The following is a 23298-nucleotide window of genomic DNA, read 5'->3' as shown; positions in this document are numbered from 1 at the left end:
TTTATTGCTTTCATTATAAAATGTTGGTAACACTTTAAATGGCATATCTTGAGGAAGCCATCTTTAGTTCTTCTGGGTAATACAAAGCCTGTGTAATTTCCTTTACCTTCCACCTTAGCATCGAGAGTAAGCATGAGGTTACGATCCTAGGAGGACTCAATGAATTTGTAGTGAAGTTTTATGGACCACAAGGAAGTAAGTATATGTGTTGGTATGTGTTTTTTATTACAATCTTTTACTCTATTCCTTAATAGACAGTGAGAATATCAAGGGAGATGGTGATATGTGTAGTTTTTGAAAAGTAAATTTAATTTAATTCTAGAAGCAGTGAGGAAATCTTGCTCTTATCATAATTACTTTATATGCTTTTCTCTTTTATCTCTGTGTGACAGTATTAAACATGAATTGTGAATTCTGGGTTTTGTGGAAATGTTTTTTGTTGTTTTTTGGGGGTGAGGTGAGCATGGTATAGATTGAGACAGTAGGCTATTACTTACCAAATAACTGAACAGTGTTTGATACTTTAAAGAATCAGGTAAATTTGGGGGAGAAAATGAACCTTTGCTAACTCTAGATTTTTTAAAGAAAAGTATTATAATTGAACATAGAGTACCTACTAGTTATAGTAGTTAGTTAGTTATAAGAGTTCCCTGACTCTTGAAGGAATTAATTTGCAAGGTTCTCAAAACAGGTTAGGATTTAATGTTTAACTTACGTTCAGATTTATCTTCTGATTTGGAGGCACAATCCTAATGTTTAACTTTTTTGCTTTTATTTCAGCACCATATGAAGGTGGAGTATGGAAAGTTAGAGTGGATCTTCCTGATAAATACCCTTTCAAATCTCCATCTATAGGTATGTAACTACCCAGTTTCTCTCCTTAGAGAGTTTTGAAATGGAAAAAAAAAAAAATCCTACGTTTTATGGGAGATCATTAATTCCAGAAATATTAACTTAACTGAATTTTTTCCTTTTTTGGCTTAGGTTAATTAGTAATTTGGTGGGGAGGGTACTTCCATAGTGTGATAGAAAATGTTTAAATATACCCTTTGCATGCTTGTAATGACTATAACTCTAGATTTTTCTGTCAGGGTCAGATTAAACAATTTTAAGACCCACTGTCCATTCAGGCTATTAGCAGTAAAATAATAAACATCTTAAATCTCATTTTAAATGTCAGATTGTTGGAATTAATATTTTACAGTGCCTATTCTAATTCTGCCATTTAAAAATCCTGTGTATATCCTACTTTACTTTTGTTCACTCCAACTCTGGGTACCCTTTGCCATTCTCTGCATTCCTAATCTTTTTAGCCCTCTAAACAGCTAAAGAAAGTAGAGAAGAAACCTCAGTGGGGTTGTATAAAGGGTATTTTTTTCCTCACCTTCATCTTCTGCCCTAATTGTTGATATTAACCTATTACCCCTATTAAGGCATTTAGTGACAATTTAGGTATTTTAGCATCAGATGCTATAGAGGTATATTTGATTGAAGATTGATAACCTTTAAATAATTTGAGACTGTAGAATGGTAGTAACTTAGCTAACTTAAGCCCACTTTTAAAAATTTCATTCTGTAGATGATTTTAAAATGCTATAAAATATTGACCAATTTTAAGAAGGAAGAAGAAGATAAAATTGGAATATATTAGAGCATTCTCTGTCACACTGAACCGCATGTTCAGAATTGTTAGTTTCAGATATCTTGCTACTGCTGTGGGCTTGTCTTCAGAGCTAATGCCAGAACTCTTGGAATTTAGACTGCCCCACCACCCCAAAAGGGTTTTTTAAAAGAGGTGGACCAAAGACATTCTGAGCTATATGTTTTGATTCTAGGCCCCCACATTTCTGTCTCGGATAAATAATGCAGGAACGTTAGAATAGTCACAGGCTAATTCCCAGTCAGATGCAACGGCCTAGCCCCCTGACATCTAGCTACTTTATATGTTTTAGAATTTCATGCTATAAAAATACTACAGAGTATCTATAATCGCTTCTTAGACTGGGATTCTTAGTGCTCATTTTAAGAATAAACTGGTGATTTCCTCTTAAGGGCCCTAAAGTTGAGTTTTTAAACTCAGTAATTGAGAAGATACTTTATGGATAATTGAATTACTATAAGGGCCTCCAAGTTTTAGAGTTATCAGCTGGTGATGTAGGAAGAGTGCTGTGAGGTGCTGAATCTTTGAGACAATCCCTGAATGTATCTGACTTAATACCTTAGCATACTTGGGACACCAGCCCTTTCTCAGTTCCATTCCAGTGTGGTGGAATGTAGGTTTCACTCAGTTCGGGAGGGCTTTTGTGTCACATTGGTTCCCTATCCTCCATTTGTCTTTTAACTTTAGGGTGTTTCTTTCTATATAGGCATTTAAAACTTTTATGTAGTTGAGTGGTATGATCTTTAAACCTTTACAAACAGAATGTCCAAACCATGTAAATTCATTCAAATATATTTCATACATACCTATTTACTTAAAGACTAAAAATTGGCTTGGTAAATCTAGTTTTGTTACCCTAGATTCCTAGTCAGAAAGGAAACAGTATAGCTTGTTGAAACTAACAATGAACCTATAGAAATGCAATTACATATCCTGTAGAAATGTAGTTTTTTCTCAAGTCTTGTCTTAACATATATTTCCAGGTAATATAATTATTTCATCATAACTTTCAAAGTGTAAATATCTAAACTTCAGACATTGTTTATTAACTAATGACACAACAGAAGCCTCTGTACTTTCTTAAATTAATGATGTAACATGAAATTGGTTAGGACAAATGACTAGGCAAATTTAACTTCTTTATAATTTTTCCTTTGCCTTTCTGTGTGCTTTTAGAACTTGGTAATACCTGCAAATGTGTACCATATTCTCTTAGGGAAGTAGATCTAGTTGAAATATTTGTACAAGCTGTCCTTGTTTCCTCCAAAGGAAGATTGCATAAGAGAGTTTTAATCAGTTGTGTGGGGTGACCCATTTTCAGGTCGTCAACAATGTAATTACTGTTAGAATGTGCGTTAAACATTTTGAGAGGTGGTGGCTCATGTAGAATAGGCAAAGATTCCTTTTTGAATTGTATAGATAGTTGCAGAATTATACAGAAGGGCAAGGAGATAAGATAAATCCAACTTCACTGCTCTTTTTAAACCCTGCCTCTATAGTATCTAGGCAGGCATACCCTTCTTTCTGAGCCAAATTTTGAGATGTGCAAATTTAGATTAAGTATTTTAATGTTTAGCTCTTGGAATTTTAAAATGTATATGTATATACTTTTTTGTTTAATATTACTATGTATTTTTTAAATTGTATAAATGCTCCATATCCACAGTAGGAATGTGAGAAGGTCCAGGTGAGCAAAAGTAAAGAAAAATTAAAATGTCTTATAGTCCTATCCCTCAATAGATATCATTATTTGCATAAAGTGCATAAAAATGTACTTTAAAACATTTTTCTATGCATATATAAGTGTATATGCAATGTAATTTGACAGGCTCATCTTTGGTATATACTCCAAATACAGTTTTAGAGAGTTTTCAGTAGTTACATGATTGCATGAGGTATAACTACAAAAGTCCTTTCAGAAACAGTTTACGTCTTTAAGTAAGTTTTTAACCCCCAAATAGCAATAAACTCCCTCAACTCCTCTGTGGAAAGAGAAGGAATATAAACAGACTCCTGGGGAAGTTATGAGCTTACTCTTACAATGCCATCATTGTTCCAAACATCTTAAGCTCATCTTTTGGAATTTTACGTTCTCTTTGAATATCATGAGTGATGGCAAATCTTGATGCTTTGAAGCTGGATATAAATTTTTGAAATGGCTAAAGGTCATTTAATTCTAGAGAATAAGATGAATTGAAAACAAAGTAACATCAGTTGAAATCTAAAATGAAATATGGTTGTGAAAGTGACTTAAGTTTAAGGATTATGTTTTCTTTTAAACTGGCCCTATGGGCTCTGTCAAAAGGAAATTATAAAACTCCTTTAATCAATTGTAATGTCATTGAAATATTTGCATTGTTTTCCAGAGAGACTGCTTTGATGTAAATTATATTTGAATCTTTAAGTTCTGATTTATTTGAAAGTACAGACTTTTATCTTTTTCATTCAGAAACATTCCTAGAATGCTAGCAGTGCTGCTGGGTGTGTCACTGTGTAGTTAGGCGAATGTGATTGGTCAGTGGACTGGTTCAGGAAAGAGTGGGAAAGAATGGTTCTGGCCCTGATTCTCCTTGACTGTGAGAATGATACTTATCAGAACTGTTGTTTCCTCTTCTAGAAAATGAGATAATGGAATTAAATGAACTCTGTATGTTTGATATTGACCAATGTATTAAATACTCAGAATACATGATATATGGCATTCTACCCAATAGTTAGGAAGGCTGTGTAAGGCTTTCACTAGTTGGGAGGAAAAAGTCAACACATACAAAATACTGCATTTGCTTTAGTGACAGCATTTCCTTGCTTTTTAGGAGAAGTGTGAATTAGCAGCTCAGTTGAGGAAGAAAGAGTATATGGAGGAGATAGGCTTTTACAAGAATTGTATTTCACATATTGAGAATAGTCTTTACAAAGCTTCAGAGATGTGAAGGTGAACGTAAGGACTTTACAAATACTCTTTCAAAACCGAAGTAATGCCCAGCCCATGAAGATTATGTTATATGCAGAGGAGTTTCTACAGAGACTGCCATATTCCATACTTCAGATTCACAGTTTTCAGTCATTACACGTGTGCTCATCTACTAAGGAAGAGCTTTTATCCGTCAAAGATAAGACTTGCAGTTGCTGTGTGGGGAAATAAAAATGAGTGATCTCATATATACAGAGGTCACATGGAGCAATTTTTTATAAAAATTAAAAATAATCGATAAGCATAGGATACAAATGGTTTTGTGTCTAATCCAAAGAATGCAGATTAAAAAAATAAGAGAATATATGACTTATCAAATTGGCAGGTTAAACATTGTTGGCAAAGTTATTATGATGTAGCCAGCCTAACAGTATATATTGATAAAATTTTGTATCCTTTGAGTGATTTTACTTAAAATAAGGAAATACCCAGAGGTGTACACTAAGATTTATATACAAGAGTATGTAAATTGCAGTGTTATTTTTAAAACTTAAAAGTTGGAAGCAACCTAAATCACCCAGTTGATAATAAAGTAGTTAAATTGTGGTACATTTTAATGGACAAAATGTTTCACAACCATTACTCATATTTTAACACCATCTTTAAAGGAACACATAGGAGGGAATTCCCTGGCCAACCAGTGGTTAGGACTTGGCACTGTCACTTCCAGGGACCTGGGTTCAATCCCTGGTCAGGGAACTAAGATTTTGTAAGTCACACGTGCAGTGCGGCCAAAAAATGAATGAATGAATAAATAAATAAATAATGGAACACACAGGAAAATGTATAACATTATATAGTGTAACAATAATTTTTTCCACGCAAATTCCAAGTATGAATGCCAAATACTGGCTATAGTTATCCATGGCTGTTAAGGGAATTAAAACCATTTTTCTGTAATTCCCAAATATTCTGCAGTAAGTTCCCTTTTGTTATAAAAGTAAATATTTAAAAACATATGGCAAGTGCATGTCTTTTGAGTGTCCTGTCTACATCTTTGTCTGAGTCTATGCTTTTCCTGTGTTTTGTTCTAGAAAGCCACCAAGCAATCCTTGGCCAGAATTCTTACCTGGTAGCTTGCTAAGGGCCTGTTGGCCCCCATGTTTCCCACCACCCTCCTTTCTTTTTTACCTTCAGTTTTAATTATTTGTGCGTGTAAGTGTACCTACTATTTCCTTTGTTTCTCTGCTTACAGTTTAGTTTACTCCATCTTGGAATAAACCTTTAAGTATAGCTATTCTACACTCCTTTTCTTCCTTTCCCTTTTCCCTTCCCTTGTTACTTGAGCAATTCTTATCTGCTTCTTTTTTCAGTCTGACTCCTCCACTTGTGTTTCCCTTTGTTCCATTTTTCTCTTCATATGAACCAAGAAGGCTCCCGTTTACAGCTAATAATAACAGTAATACTTTTTTTTTTTAACAGAAGGGGAGGGGAGAATCTGTTCTCTTATTTTCAACAGGCAGAATTTTTATTTTTATTTATTTTTATTTTTTAAATTTTATTTATTTTTTGGCTGCGTTGCGTCTTCATTGAGTCACTCAGGGACTACTCTTCGTTGCGTTGCGTGGGCTTCTCATTGCAGTGGCTTCTCTTGTTGCGGAGCACGGGCTCTAGGCACACGGGCTTCAGTAGTTGTGGCTCGTGGGCTCCAGTAGTTGTGGCTCGCGGGCTCTAGAGCGCAGGCTCAGTAGTTGTGGCGCACAGGCTTAGTTGCTCCGTGGCATGTGGGATCTTCCCGGACCAGGGATCGAACCTGTGTCCCCTGCATTGGCAGGTGGATCCTTAACCACTGCGCCACCAGGGAAATCCAGTAACAGTAATACTTTGGAAAAACCTCACCCAAGAGGGCAAAATTATGTCTTCTGATAAAATACAACATACAATATTAAATTTAAGCTTTTCAGCCTCTAAAGCAGCGGTCCCCAACCTTTTTGGCACCAGGGACTGGATCTGTGGAAGACAATTTTTCCGCGGGGGGCGTGGGGGCTTGGGTGGTTCAGGCGGTAACGCAGGCGATGGGGAGTGGCAGCTGAAGCTCCGCTCACCCGCCCGCCGCTCACCTCTTGCTGTATGGCCCAGTTCCTAACAGGCCGCTAGCAGTCCATGGCGGGGGTGTTGGGGACCCCTGCTCTAAAGGTCTTGAAAGTACCTTGAAAAGTTCCCTTCAAGATCTACAGTAGTCTCCATCAGATCTACTTATTTTACTTAAACACTAGCATTCAACAGAAAATTTTAAAGTTGTCATTTAATCTTATTTTTAAATGTCTACTGACTAGTATATTAATAGACATGTATTCTACTAATTTCAGATAGAACTATAGAGTATTTTAGAATCTTTTGTAGATAGCCTTAAGACCAGCCTGGGAACTCTGTCACCATTTATACTTTTTTAAAATAGAAAACTCTTTTGTAAGAGCCAGCTAACAAGTCTAGAAACTCACTTTTGAAATACTGCCTGTGTGTATCTCCATATTAACAGTGAGGAGGACCCTCTCAGGAGCAGGCTATATGCTATGTGTGTCTGGACTGTAATTTGATGATACCAAAGCTGACTGTGTAAGAGGAATGGTTGAGAACAAGATTCTGGAGAGACCACTTAATGTGTTTGCCGAATGTTGATAGAATGGCCAGGGAAAAACCCAAGCTCATTCTTCAGTGTAATTGATGTCAATAGCATATGGCAAGAGCTAGCCAAGTCCATTTGAGTAAATAGAAACAAAATGAAAGAGTCATGGACAATAACAAAAATTAGAATGGTATTTTGAGCTATACCAGTGGCCTTTACAATTAGGTCAGACTGTCATCTAAATAGAATGGTTTTAGGTCATTCTTTTCCAAAGGAAACTAGACTAGATAACCTGTCTGAGTTCCTTCTAAATTTCCCAATCTGCCACCAGTTTTTAATTAAAAGATATTCTGATATTCAGTGCACCATATTCTTTTTACTTGTGCCAGTGATTAAAGGAAATGTTTTCACCTTTTTCATTGGCAGATTCACAGACTCTTCTGGCATAATACATTTTTTATTTCACTATGGCCAGAAATTACCTCACAGTATTTTTGGAATGGAGTTTTATAACATATGGTATGACTAACTGTAGAGTTTAGAATATTTACCATTTACTTTGTGTCTTCCTAGCTGGAAACATTGTACAATTACTCCCTCAGGAACTATTGTGAGTAACTTAACTGAGCCCTGCTTAGTCAGGAGTAGACCAGGATTGGGAGTAGAGAGGAGTGTGTCATGCATGAGAGGTTTGGGGTCAGTCATTTAACAAAGACTACTTGAACCACTATATTTCCACAAATAGAATGAATTCTTAGACTGAGGAAGCAAATTCCATTAAGATCACCTATATACTTCTCTACTTTTGCAACCTTGGGTTTGAATTTAGTTCCTGTTTCAGTTACATTCTAGTAGAAAAGTTTCCTAAAAAAATTTTTTTAGATAATGCTATGAGAATGTAAGCCATTGTTAAAAGCTCTCCTTTTACTGGAGTTCTGAAAACGAGATTTTTCAGGATAGATTTTTGAAAAGATTATGTCTAGCAGCTGAGGCACAACCTGCTTTCTCATAAAATGGATACATCTTGCATCATGTCTTCTAATCAGCTCCACAAATTTATCAGATACCAGCTGTGTGCAGGGCATTATTCTAGGTGCTAGGGATACAAAAGTGAACAAATTGCTCCCTTCACCCTTAAATCCTTTTGTGATGATGGGAGGGGGAGATAAAACAAAATTTTAAATGTCTGATAGCTTTATGCAGAGAACTGATGTGATAGAATTGACATGATAGCTATCTTAGATTAGGTATTCAGGAAGGGCTTCTCTGACAAAGTAAATTTAAGCTGAGGTTTAAATGAAAAGGGGAAAAAAGCCAGCCCTGATCCTCCAAGGTCAGGGATTGAGAGCATTTTAGGCAGAAGAAATTGTGAAGACAAAGACCCCGAGGCAGGAGCTTTGCATGCTCAGGGAAGAGAGATGAGGCTGGGAGGCTGGGTCGAGAGTGTGAGATATGAGAAGCGGTCCAGGTGGTAGGCAGGGCGAGGTCCTGAAGAGCTTCGCTGGCCAGGTTAAATGGTTGAGTTATATTCTTAATGTAATGGAAAAAAAATCATTGCAACGTTTTAAACAGGTTCAGTGATCACTCTGCTGTTGTGGGGAAAGAGTAGAGATACTGGTGGTTTGGATCAAGGTGCCAAGGTTGAAAACTCTGGTGTATTGGGTTGGCCAAAAAATTTGTTCGGTTTTAAGTAAAAATAAAAGACACATTTTTTATTTTCACCAATACTTTTATTGAACAATTATTCACTAACCGAATGAACTTTTTGGCCAACCCAATAGATACACATTACTTGAAGAAACCTATCTATATAGAGGAAAGCATACAAATGAGGCTGTTACCTAGAGGAAGATAAAAGGAAGGCTTTACTTTTTATTTCTTGAATAGGAGATTTTGCTTCTTGCAGGGAGTTGTCTAGAAGAGAGGGAAAGCTTGGTGATGTTGGACGTCAGGAGGAGAATTAAAGGAGCAATGCCTTTGACACTGTAGCAAGGGACAAGATCAGAACACAAATAGAAGACTGGTGCTTGAGAAGACCATGAACATGAACATTTGAGCAAGCTGTTGAGGCAGGAAAAATTAGCATGTGGGCGGCTGGATTTTGTTGGGGATGATGAGGGATCCTGCCAATTGGCACCCATTTTCCAAAAAAAATGGGCAGGGCTATTAAGTCAAAGTGAGAAATGGAGGGGCAAAGGGAATGGGAGATTTGCAGAATAATGGTAAAATGTCCAAGTCATTGGAGAATGGGGGAGCAAGCTACTAGAGAAAGAAGAGAGGAAAATTATAGGGGATGTTGAATCCACAAAAGTTGTTATAGAGCATACTTTTTAAAATTGATACATTTGTTTACTTACATCTCTCCTCCCTGCCAACCCAATAGATATAAACTCCATGAAGGCAGTTCCTGGGTCTGTTTTACTAAAAATCCGTCTCCCCACCTCCAGGCTTTATACATTGCCTGTTCTGCAGAAGAATATCTGTTGAGTGAGTTAGTGAATAATGAGTGAATGCCTATTTAGAGACATCCTCAAGTCCAAGAATTGTGAATGATTGGTTTTCTCCAGTTGTAGATGGGTATTTTGGAGGGGAGAGGGCAGGGGATTTGCAGAGAATTGCCAGAGAGTGATGATGGTGATAACTCTTAAACCTAGTTAGGGGAAGACATGAAAATAAGAGGGTGGTAGGTAGGAATAAAGAGGGAGGGTGAGTGGATTAGAGTTCACAGGTGAAAGAATTGTTCATGGGGTGGGAAGCTCTTTGACAAGGATAGGAGACCGTAGTGGGAGAGGGTATGTCTGAATTTGTGATTTTGGAAGTGAAGCTATTTGTAGGGATGCCAGACTTCAAGGCATGTCCTGGGAGTGTGAATGAGATAGAACTGAGGAAAGATCATTAAGAAGAAGCTTAGAGAACTGAGAGGCCCCAGGGTGTGAGGAGGGTGGTCTATGTAGGTAATAATGTCACTAAAAATGACAGGAGTTGGTGGGGGAGAGACTTGGCTTAGGTGCTGAAGTTCTCAATGATGGAAGAAGTCAGTAGTCACATTGGCCCTGTCAATGAAAAACCTGTTGTTAGCAGTTTGTAATATCTAAATTTATTCAGCTTCATCTTGCTGTATAGCCAGAGTAAAAATAATAGTCGGCTTTGATTTCCCTTCCCCAGGCCACCTCTAAGGGGTAACCTCGCTTTTGCACATGCTTGCTTCTGTGAGAAGGTTTGTGCATTTCCTTCTTGAAGCTGGCTTATGTCAGTTTTAATTCTGCCTTTGGCAATTCATTATTATATAATCTTCCCATTTGCTGTATAAAAGTTCCACCTAACTTGCTGTTTAGGTTAGTTCCTACTTGAACTTTAGTTCCTCTAGCTTTTGAGCTGGTTGGTTATTCTGACATCTTCTGGGCATAAAATTCATTTTCCCTTTAGGATTGGTGTTATAATGAAAACATATTCTTAGCTTCATTTTTCTTTAGTTAAACTGAAATTCTTTTAAAAACAAATAAGAGTAATATCTTAGTTCCCTTGGAAAAGCTTGTTCACACAGTTCAAGATTTGTTCATATTCTTGGTGTTGGTGAAAACCATATTGCTAGAAGGAACTTTGGAGATTATATCATCCTGTTCCGTTATTTGAAGGATTGTAAAAATGAGACTCAGGAAGGCGGAGATATATTATTACTAATTAGTTGCAGAGTCTGCCTTCTAGCTTCCAGTCCAGTGTTTTTTCCATATGCCAAATACAATCAGAACAATCTTTTTAATAGTAAATATTAGAGTAACTGTATTTGCCATTTCCAGTGTGATAGGGTTATTAAAAAAAAAACTAATATCCCATAATCAAAATACCTTCTAATGCTCTTGACAATTGCTAAAGGATTAAGAGATGGATATGTAGGGGCAGATATTTTCATTTTTAGGATGAGAAAAGTGAGATGAAATTACTTGCCTGAGCTCATGAGTTACTGGTCACATGCTGTGCATATATATTCCTTAAATCTTGGTGACAGTCCTGTGATATGTGGATACCATTATTTAACCCAGCTTTATGAATAAGGAGACAGAAAGGCAAAGAGATACAGTAGGTCTAAGTGGAACTTAGGCAGTCTGACTGGAGCCTGATCTTTTAACCACGACTTTGTGTAGTAACAGTGGCAGAGACTTGAAATTAGGTCTCGAAATTTCAAGTCCAGTGTGTTCTGTCCATACTCTGCTGCCTCTGACCATGAAAATAAATCCTGCCTGATTCAGACAGTGTGGTTATATGAATGACCAGGAGAGAGAAAGATAAACTATGGAGATAGGAAAGAGATTACAGTCTTCCAAAATTGGATGTGCAGGAGAGTAGATTTAAGGCTGCAGGCTTTGGTAATCTGCTAGGTTGGTAGAAGAGTTACACTGTTGAAGGATAACACTTCACCTTTTCTTAGTTATAAATGAATAAATGAACTTTTCTTATCCATCCAGCCCATTCCTCAGACTCCATATTATCAGAGAGAAAGGAAGAAACAGAAAAGAGGACCCCTTGTTGAGTTTAGATCTCCTGAACACACACAGGATCAGTTCAGAAGTTCCCATGACACAGGGCAATGAGAGTGAGCTCCTTGCTTGGTTCCTCACCCAAGAAGAGACCGGCCCAGGTCCATCTCTCCTGAGTAGGAAAGGCTCAGCTCTCGGAAGAGACTTCTGCCTGGGTGCAGGCTGCCACGGGCTGGGCCTGGCTGTCTGAGGTAAGATGAAAATCTATCTGAGAGTGCACTAATGCACAAAGCTGGCAGTATAGCTGTCACCAGTGAAGCTGGCAGCATCCCCACCCCTTTTTTATCTGGAACACCCTAACTCTGATCACCTCCTGCATGCTTGGAATCGAGATCCAAGTTATTGCCCTTAAAAAATTTATAGTCTGAGATACTTCTAGGAGAGATAGGATTTAATCTTTAATAAATATATTTTAAATAATTATATCTACTTTAAAAATAGAGAATTAATCAGTTTCATTCTGAATGGTCTACTTTATGTGGGTATTTGTCCTGAAGATAGAATATCAGAGTAATTAAATATATTTATTTACTGTTTTCTCACAGGAATTCATAAGCTTATAATTAAATCATATCAACCACAGCTGCCTCAACCATCTGCAGTCCAGGTTCATTTTATCTCTGGGATAAAGTTTTCATTTTTGCCTTTTGTGCTTTTCACCCTATTACCTTAGGGTGGATTTACCTTGTTTCATGTGTCACCTTGTTTGACCTCATTTCTTCAAGATTATTCTGGATGAAATTTCTGGATAGATGACTGGCCCTTAGGTATTTCGTTGTATCCACAAATTTGATCACTAAAAATATCCCCACTTGTAAATGGAACAAAGACAGAAGTATAATTATTTTTTGCCTCTTTCATGTACATATTGACCCCAATATCAGTTATTCGAAAGTGTACAACTTTGTATAGATCCCCTCCTGGGATTGGACACAGAAACAGTCTGAAATAAAAAACAGTTTTCAGCATGACTCGGCACAGCGTTATTTACTTTCTCTCTTTATTAGCCTATGGGTCAAGAGATTTGTTATTCTAGAGCAATTGAGTATTGGAGTGGAACAAGCAAAAGCATGGCATATTTTTCTATTTTAATAATCTGTGCTTTTGTTTTCTAAGATATGTAGTTTTTCATCAACTAAGCATGGTTTGGATTCCTCCTCCAGAATTATAAATCTCCTGATTCCCTTCTGATAAGACAGAGGACAGAGGTGGTAAGATTTTTAGCTAAACCTTTGTACCTGTTGTCCCCCTTTTTTATAAATGCTTGATCCATGCCAGAGAATAATTGTCCAAAAAATTTAAACAAAGGAGTTCTGAATTTTATCTGATCAAATCACTGAAATGTTATCATTAGAAAATGTCTGGTAGTGAATAAAATCTTAAATCATATGGATTAAATGTGACTTGCTGCTTCCACTTATCATGTTTCCATAAAAGCAGTTTTCAAAATATGTTCTCTTAAAATATCTTCAAAATAGTTCCTGGTCAAATGGAAACAAGTGTTGGGAAAATTCTCTTGTTGCAGACAAATTCATTAATGTGGTGATAGCATTGCCAAAAGGAAGGAAAACATGCCAGGGCAAACACACTCAGTCCTGAGAATGTTCCTTCTCTGAATTCCTAGCCTGTTCTTTCTCTCCTCCCCTCCTTGTGCAGAAGTTCCATTGTTGCCATCATTATCCAGAATGTAAATAGCTTTGCCAGAAATGCTGCCCACAGCTTGTCCAAGGACAAATTTAAAGGAGATATATATATATATATATATATATATATATATATATATATACACACACACACACACACAGATATAGATAAATCTACCCCTTTCCATTTATTTGCGTTGGGTATTTTTCTAACAATAGAAAAAGCCTGGTATAGGAAGAGATGATTGTAGTGTGGAAATTGTTTTTTAGTAGAAATGGTCTGGTTGTGCTTGTTGCTCAATGGCAAGTTTATAAACTCCATTTCTGCCTACTTTGGAATAGTCAGTGGATTTTGTGTCTCTTTGTGGTATTTTAGCATGTTAGTAACTTTGTATTATATTCTCCAGAATACTTATGTACCTAAAAATGTGCCTCACAGAATTAATTTCCTTTATGGACTTAACCATTGGCCATTTCCCCTTAAGTCCTCTGTTCTCAGAGGTCTGGCCATTGTTATTAAATCCCAGATTTTAGAGCTGATGGTCCTTTTACAGACAGAATAAGAGTGGAGGTTTTGGAGGTCATGTAGCCCAGCTGTTTCTCTTTGCAGGTAAAGAAGCAGACCCACAGAAGTATAGTGACCTGATCAAGGCCTGCAGTTAATAGCAGAGTTGGGACTAGAAGCCAAATCCCTATTAGTACTTTTCTCTTTCCAGTCCGATTCTGCTCTCCACCTCAGAGCTCAGATGGGGTTTTATATTTATCAGGGGCACTGGGGACTGGGCTCCAACCCATTTATTACTAAAGAATATGTTTACTAAGCCCGTTTTGGCCCTCTTTCTTATATAGTCTTGGACTCAACCAAGCCAAAATCTAGATTAAATTGAAAACAGTGTGGAAACTATATTGATTCCAAATGTAATCTCCAGACCTTGTACAAGGAGGGAGGCAGGAACCTTAATCTTTCAGAGACAGTTTTGATAAACATTTAAAGCTTTTTTCACCATAGCTATTTCCTTGACTTATACCTTTGAGGTTCCCTGTGACATCAAATTATTGAAGCTTCATTCTTTTATTTTTTTAATTTTTTGTTGAAGTATAGTTGATTTACAGTGTTGTGTTAATTTCTGCTCTACAGCAAAGTGATTGAGTTATACGTATATACATTCTTTTTTCATATTCTTTTCCATTATGGTTTATCATAGGATATTGACTATAGTTCCCTGTGCTATACAGTAGGACCTTGTTGTTTATCCATCCTGTATGTAATAGCTTACATCTGCTCACCCCAACCTCCCACTCCATCCCTCCCCCAACCCCCTCGGCAGCCACCAGCTTGTTCTCTACATCCATGATTCTGTTTCTGCTTCGTAGATGGGTTCATTTGTATTGTATTCTTTCTTTCAGACTTACTTCACTTAGTATGATAATCTCTAGTTGCATTCACATTGATGCAAATGGCATTATTTTGTTCTTTTTTATGGCTGAGTAGTAGTCTATTGTATATATGTACTACATCTTTATTCATTCATCTGTCGGTGGACATTTAGGTTGTTGCCATGTCTTGTGAATAGTGCTGCTGTGAACATAAGGGTGCATGTATCTTTTTGAATTATAGTTTTGTCTGGGTGTATGCTCAGGAGTGGGATTGCTGGATCATATGATGATTCTCTTTTTAGTTTTCTGAAGCTTCATTCCTTCTAACCCATTTCCATTGCTGCGATCCTACTTCTGGTATGGGGTGGGGCTGGTTTAAAAAGGATAACGGAGAAAATATCCCCACCACTAAGAACTAAGCACTGTTGATATTTGTACATATTTGTTACCAGTTTTTTATCTATGTGCACACTTTTTAAAATACCAGGGCAAATAATATACAAGCACATATATCTTTTTAGTATGTGAGCTGCCGAAGCAAGAGCTAGCTCTTTTTTAAAGGAATATAGTTTTACAGATAAATTCATCTTTAATCACCATTCCTCATTCTGTTACCTATTCCCACCATGACCTTGACCCTGCACCCTCACTAAAATACTCTTATAAATTTGGTATATGTTGGTCCAATACAGTTTTCTGTACTCGTTACCATAGAGAATATGTAGTGTTGCTTTGTTTTAGTTTATGTAAATGGTGTCATGCTGTAAATATATCATCCTGCAACTTTTTTGTTTCCCCTCAGCTTTGGCTCTATACATACTGACCTAGTGCACTACCTTGGCTGTATAGGACTCCCAGTATAAGGATGTACTACAGTCTCTCCCATCCCTTGTTGATGGAGTTGAACTTGGTTCTTGGCTTTTATAAACACTGCTGCAACAGATATCCTCGTAGGCCTTCTTGGACACATGTATTAGTGTTTTTCTGAGGTTCGATAGAATTTTTATTCTTCTTTTTTTTCTCAACATTAAGGCATGAACATTTCAATTGGCTTAGTATAATCGCCTCATAAACACATACCTTGTACATCTAGACTTTGAAACATCTTGAATGAAAAATGAATGTGAAATGGTAATTGGACACAAATCTTTTTGCATCAGAGTCATTTAAACATTGCATGGGCTCTCTTGATAGTAATAAATAAAACATTAAGCTATTTCAACACAAAAGATTAAAAAACAAAAATTGGAAGCATGATTAGTACTTGGAGTGGCTAGAGCACGTGAGGATTGGAATGTCTGGGATTTCATATAGTCTCATCCCGTTTTCTAAGTCTAGAGAAGTTTCTTAGCTTTTTGGAGATGACCTCTGTCACACCTCATCCTTGAGGATCTTCCTTTGATGCCACTTGTCTGCATCTTTCCTGACATCTTCCTCTCCTCATACATGCTTCCCCTGTCACCTCTTTTTTTTTTAAAGGGCTTCAAATGCTTGGCTTTTTTTTTTTTTTTTTGGCTGTGTTGGGTCTTCATTTCTGTGCGAGGGCTTTCTCTCGTTGTGGCAAGCGGTGGCCACTCTTCATCGTGATGCGCAGACCTCTCACTATTGCGGCCTCTCTTCTTGTGGAGCAGACGTTCCAGACGCGCAGGCTCAGTAGTTGTGGCTCACGGGCCTAGTTGCTCCGCAGCATGTGGGATCTTCCCAGACCAGGGCTCAAACCCTTGTCCCCTGCATTAGCAGGCAGATTCTCAACCACTGCGCCACCAGGGAAGCCCCCTGTCGCCTCTTTTTGCACACTGCATTATTTCTTTGTGTGTCTTGTCCATTGCTCCAGTGACCTCCTCGAGAATAGAGTACTGTCTTTATTTGGTTTTGTACCCTAAATAAGCACAGTGCCTGACACATAGATGTTGACCAGATATATTTTGAATGAATGAAAGAGAACATGTAAGGTGGGGGTGGGGTGAGGGAGGGTGGGATTGGGACGTGGTGATAGCCACTTAATAAGGAACTTCAATTTATTGAAAGGAGGGTACGGAATAAGGAAGTCTAAAAAGGAAGTAAGGGGACTTCCCTGGCGGTCCAGTGCTTAAGACTCTGTGCTTGCATCACAGGGGGCACGGGTTCAGTCCCTAGTCAGGGAACTAAGATCCCACATGCCGTGTGGCACGGCCAAAAAATAAATAAATAAAATTAAATTTAAAAAAGGAAGTAAGGCGATAAGGATGACAAAATGAGGGCTTTGACAGTGGATCTCTGCTTTAGAATACTGTCATTTGCTTGTATACAAACTGATTAACTCACTGGTTTTGAGTTAGAAAATAATTTCTTTTTGGAATTTAAATATCAATATATTTGTTTAAAAGTCTATACATACTTGTTTTTCTAGGAATAAATCAAAAAATTTGAATCCCTGACAGATAACAGCCATCTTACAGAATTTTTTTAAACACCTTGCCTAATTTCTTGGTTGCCCCAATTTTAATCAAAACTGGGTTTCCTGGAATGAGTAGACTAAAGTTAAAGGAAATACTTTGGTCACTGTTCTTATGAAATCCTTTGCGGTTTGGAAGCAGTACTCCTTTAGCATTTCAGCAGCTTCATTCATGTTCCGCACACGGTGTAGCACAATGATACGAGTAACTGAGCTTCGGAAGGAGAAGTTCAAATGCAGAACCTCCACATTTAGTGATTGAACAATAAAACTTTGGGGAGGAAAGTCAGAGTAGCTTTCTTAACTTTTATCATGGCACTAGTTATAAACCATTTAGTACTATAAATTTTCTTGGCAAGTACCTTCATAGCTCAGAAAATAATTTCTTGTAATGATTATTTTGTATTAGAAGCTGCATTGCTCTCAGAGTTTGCTCATTTGATTAGTAGAATTCTGATGTATTTTAAGTAATTGGCACATTCAGGAGAATATAGTCTTACCGGTAACCAAAGATCTAAGATTGAAAGTAATGAGTTATCCTAATACTGAAATTGTTTCCGTACTGAAATACTTTTAAACTAATTGTTCTCTGGATACTTTTTGCTGCTAATTAACATCTCTTTTTACAGGATTCATGAATAAAATTTTCCATCCCAACATTGATGAAGCGTAAGTAACTGTTTAAAAATGTTTAAATCTTAGCAGCAGCTGCTCTTGGTTAGAGTTCATCTCTCTGTTATTAAAAAAACCTCAATTATCTTTTTGGATTTTAACAACAGATAGGACTGTAAGAATGGTCACTTCCATTATAGAATCCAGGACTACGATATTCCACCTTAGTTCAGGATCCACTATTGGACTGCTTGGTTTTTTCCACTGTCATGAATGGGTCTTTCATTTCCCTTGATATCCAGCTAACATTTGTAATATTCCATATCTCTGTTTTCTTTGTATAGACACTGTCCAGAGATCTGTCTTCAGTGTACAGATTATATTATTTTCAGCCCTTAAAGTATTTCTCAGTCCTTGAGAGTAAAGCAAACAGTTAATGAATCTTAATTATCCCTTTCTTTCCTTATAATATTTTATTAGTGATATTTTAAAATGTGATATCAGTGCCTCCTATTTTATACTTCCAGTGCTATTTAGAATACTATTTGTCCTGCAGTTTTTCCTTGTCATGGCACTAAATTTTGATATTACACACACGCACACACGTGCATACATATGAAGTATTCTGAACTCTGAGGGGTTGTATGTACATATATACATCATGCCCCATGGTCCTTTAATACTTTCATGTATCAGTCATCTTAACAAGGATGTTCTCTTATGTAACTGCAGTATAGTTGTCAGATTCAGGAATTACATATTAATGCAGTACTTTTTCATCTACTGCCATATTCTGGTAATGGACTTTTTAGCACTTTTTTTTTTCATTCATTAAAGGATCCAGTCCAGTATCATCTACTGCATTTAGTTGTCATGTTTCTTTAAACTACTTCAATCTGAAACCATTCCTCAGCTTTTTATAAAATTGACATTTTTAAGGAATAAAGACCAGTTATTTCATACTGTCCCTTAGTTTGGGTTTGTCTGATTTTTTCTTATAATTAGGTTCAGAGTATGCTCTTAAGGCCAGAAAACCAAAAAGTGAGATTGTGTCCTCCTCAGGGTATCCTTTTTGGAGGCACACAAGTTTGTCTGCCCTGATAACCAATGGTAATTCTCATCACATGGTTAAGGTGTTGTCTGGTTTCTCCATTGTATAGTTACTGGTTTTCCCTTTCAATCTGTAAGTAGACACAAGACTTTGTGTATATTCTGCTCCTCATCATGTTTTCCCCAATTGGGATTCTTTGGTTTTTTTTTTTAATCTATTAAAAATATTTTTCCTGATGATTAAACTAGTTGCCAAATACATGCAGCTAACTTTGTAATTTTTTTAAAAATGCCATTCTTTCCATCTGTTTCAGGTCAGGAACTGTGTGTCTAGATGTAATTAATCAAACTTGGACAGCTCTGTATGGTGAGTTTGGCCATGGAATATTTTTTAGAGATGTTGAGACACTGCCTAAAAAAATGTTGTTTGGATTTTCTTCTCTGGTTTAAAATGTTTTGTTGGGAATGGGAAAGGATTTTGAAAGCCGGTGGGAAAGTTTAATCAGTGAAAAAAACGTTTTCTCATGAGTACAGACTTTGGTTTAGCAGTGGAAGTTTGAAATTATCTTGTAAGATTCTGAAATTAATGTACAGTGTTACACATATGCAGACACACAAATACATACGCAGACATTTTATATATGTGTTATTCTGAAGCACATTGTATACATGTTTATCTGTAATGCCTTTTAGTTTTGGAAAAACTCTTAGGAATGTCCCTTTGAAATGAGATGGTGTATTAAGAGGTTTGGGGGATCATCATCTGTTTCAAAGGTGAAAACTTTGTTATGAAGCAAAGAATAATTTAGCCTTACCTTCAGTGCTGAAATTGACATATGATCTCTTACAGTGAATCAGCATGTAAATTGAGATCACAGAGAGAGAGAAGCCTTATCAGGCCTTGTAACTTGCTTGGGGAGCTAAAAGTATTTTTAAATATATTTAAAGTTTATTAGGGATACAACAAATCAATCTGTTCTCCCCACATGTCCAAGTTCTCAGGCTTCACAGACTCTCCCTCTTCTCGTGCACCCACCTCGTGAAGCTTCCCCTGATGCTCCAGCTGGAAGTAATCTCTGGACATGCCTAAATTTTATAGCTCTTTTTTTGTGGCCTGCTTTTACTTTCTACCTTGTGTTTGTTGTCTGTGCCTACATTTTCTGTGCTACTGGATTATCTCCTGCCCTAAGGGCTGTCAGGGTGCTGGTCTGATTTGTGTTTAAGTCCTGGCACTCCTAGCACGGTGCCTCGCACCAATGTGTTTGTAAGAATGAGTGGTACAGACAACAAACACTTGCTGAGAGGTGCAGAGCGGGAAAGATCACTTCAGGCTGGGGTTACCTAGAGACGGCCTCCCCTTGTTGGAGAGTTGTGAGACCTTTTAGCGGTCTTAAGGTACATAAGACCCCTTATTCCAGCCACCATCTGCAAGTCACCTTGTTTGTACTAGGATGGTGATAAGAATCACAGAGGTTGGTCACCAGCAGCACACAGTTAATCCTTTTTTTTTTTTTTTCCTCCTCCTAATTCCTTCAAGAGTTATTTCCTCTGCCTGGAGTTATCCTCCCTGATCTTTGTGTAGCTGGCACCTTCTTTTATCATCTCAAACATGCTTCCTTAGAGAAGCCTCATTTCCTGGCCACTTGATCTGAAATAACGCCCCTCCATAGCACAGCACCCTCTTTAAAAACCTTAAAATTTATTTATTGTTTATCTTGTCCTGTCAGATTGTAAGCTCCACAAGATCAGGGACTTTGTCTCATGTGTGCGCATGCGTGCATGTGTGCGTGTACATATGTACAAGTGCCTAAAGCAGTAGCCCATGTACAATGAGGGTTCACATATTTGTTGAATTAATAAGTGAATTAATCATGCCCAGTACTGTTTAACATGAGAGTTTTAGGGAAACAGCAGCTTATAAGGAGATGAGGCAACAAGAAAGGACATATACACTGAGGTTGGTTAAAGGGATTCCTTTTAAGATGGTTTTTCGGTAAAAATGTCTTGTGGCAGGTTGCCTGGAATATCTGATGTAATAATGTATTTTCTTAAACTGCATTCACATTGTAGAAATATACATAACTAAATGCTGCAAGCTGGTTCCAATGACAATAAAGTAAATTGGACTTTAGTTTAACTAATTCTTTTACTACTGACCAGAAGAGCTTTGTGGAAGAGGTTTGCTGATTGTCAAGTACCTCACATCTCAGAACAGATTTTTTTTAAATAACAGTTTTATTGAATTATAACTCACATACATAAAATACACCCATTTAAAGAGTGTAATTTGATGATAGTTTTTAGTATATTCACAGTTATTTACAACCATTCCCACATTTTTATCATAGAATATTTTTATTACCTCAAAAGGAAACCCTGTACCCTTTAGCTATCATCCCCTCATTTCCCAGCCCCATCCCCCAGCCCTAGGCAATAACCAACCTTCTTGTTGTTTGTGTAGATTTGCCTATTCTGGACATTTCTTGTAAATGGAATTATACGATATGTGGTGTTTTGTAACTAACTTTTTTACTTCATATAATGTTTTCAAGATTCATCTATGTTGTAGCATGTATCAGTACTTCATTCCTTTTTATGGCCAAATAATACTCTGGTCTACAGATATCATTTTTATTTGTCAGATGATAGACATTTGGGTTGTTTACACCATTTAGCTATTATGAATAATGCCTCTATAAATATTTGTGCACAGGTTTCTCTGTGGACATATGTTTTCATTTCTCTTGGGTATGTACCTGGGGGTAGAATTGCTCGGAGATATGGTGACTTTGTTTAACCATTTGAGGAACTATTTTCCCAGGTGGTACCATGTTAACATTCCTGCCAGCAGGTGTATGAGGTTCAGAATAGACTTTCAAGCAACAGGCCAACGTGACTAAGGTTTCATCACATCTATAAAATGTTAGAATATGTTCTTGTATTACCTTGCAAAGCATTTAGTAAGTAACAAGAATTAAACCACATTGATGAAAGTGAATTTTGATTTCTGTATTACATGTGTACAAGTTACCACTAAGTGTTCCATAATACAAGAACATGAACACACTAACAGGTAAGTGTAGGAAAGCAGGAAGAAAATATTTTTATAGTATAGTCAAAATTATACTCAGCATGGGAAAACTGTTTTGACATTTTTCTCAAGTCCAAACTATTCCTCAAGAAAATTCAACATTTCTTTCATGGAAAGATTTAGGAGCAGGTAAATACAATCTATATGAAAGTACTGGTAGAAAGGGTTGGTTTAGATGACCTTGAAGTTTCTTTTAGACTTATCTGATCTTGAGATCTAAACTGAATTTTTATTACAAGCTGCTAAACCCTCCGGCATTGAAGGTTAGTTTCGTCATTGGTGAATTTTGAATCACTCAATTTCCTGCTGTGATTCTTGAATTTTAGTTCAAAGGACAAAAACAAATCTAACTTAATACGAAACAACTAATAGGAGAAAGTTGGCAAGTTAACACAGATATTCAACTGAAAAGCAAAAGGCTTAGCTTGGTAACCAAAACTTGTTTCAACTCTACTATATAATATGGTAAGGAGCAGGGAGTTACTTGTGAAATTTCCTGCAATTACCTTTGCCCCAGGGCATGCATGTACTGTGCAATAGATATACATATTTTTATTATAACAGCAATTCCCAGATGAAATTCAGATTTATACTCATCATAACCTGATAATAAACAATGTTTATGTTTATTCCTCCACCACCCCTCACCAACTCCACAAAAGAAAATTGATTTCTGGCAGCCCATTTGACTCCTTGCCTCTGTTCTCCTCCTGTTTTCCTTTGCCAAGTGTACATGCAGTTTGTTCATTCAGAAGCTCAAAATTGGTATAATTGTAGTTTAATCACCCAGTAATTTAAAATTTTATATTTAATCTTGAAAGAGAGCATATTATAGTGGTTAATTTTGTAAAGAAGCTTGTCATCAATATGAAGCTATCTATTGAGTTTGAAGTTACTATTGTTACTCTTTGTGACATTAAAAGGAAAGTAGCAGATGCCATCACAGAATTGATTCATTTTGGCTTCCTGTATGATGGCATCTTTTTTTTTTTTTTTTTACATCCCTTCGTGCTCTTCCAGACAGGAATGATAAAAGCTCTGGAAAACTTAAAATTCAGCCAAGGGGATCTGGATTTCAATTTCAAAAACAACTAATTTTAAAGACTGATGAAAGGAAAGTTCATTAAGCCATAGGTAGCTTGTTTTCTGTTTTCCTTTTTACTCAAATATATTTTATCCATAGTTGTGTTTTCACCCCACACTCCTGGAAGCTCAGGTACCTTCACTGCAGTACAGCTTCAGTTTCCCTCCCGCCATTCTGAGCCATGCATACTTGACCCTCGTAAATTGTGTTTCTCTCTCCGACTTTCGTTTTACTCATTTCTCGACTGACTTGGTAAATTACTTATTTGTGGACTA

At 36.9% G+C, this 23298-nt stretch overlaps 1 protein-coding gene across 3 annotated transcripts in view; it reads left to right on the top strand.

Moving 5' to 3' along the window:
- UBE2H (ubiquitin conjugating enzyme E2 H) overlaps nucleotides 1-23298 on the top strand; it is a 98138-nt gene that overhangs the window by 54911 nt on the left and 19929 nt on the right. For 2 of the 3 annotated variants that reach the window (XM_079932656.1, XM_079932655.1), the window contains exons 2-5: nucleotides 119-195; nucleotides 781-855; nucleotides 17816-17855; nucleotides 19163-19215. In XM_079932656.1, the coding sequence (XP_079788782.1) occupies nucleotides 119-195; nucleotides 781-855; nucleotides 17816-17855; nucleotides 19163-19215 (245 nt within the window). Of the gene's footprint in view, nucleotides 1-118; nucleotides 196-780; nucleotides 856-9979; nucleotides 11924-17815; nucleotides 17856-19162; nucleotides 19216-23298 lie in introns of those variants that run through there. The other variant, XM_079932657.1, reaches the window with a different exon arrangement.

The sequence above is a fragment of the Stenella coeruleoalba genome (genome assembly GCF_951394435.1).
Source record: "Stenella coeruleoalba genome assembly, chromosome: 9".
Lineage (NCBI taxonomy): Eukaryota > Metazoa > Chordata > Mammalia > Artiodactyla > Delphinidae > Stenella > Stenella coeruleoalba.
The sequence above is the reverse complement of the archived record's forward strand: the minus strand, read 5'-3'. Positions and strand labels throughout refer to the sequence as shown.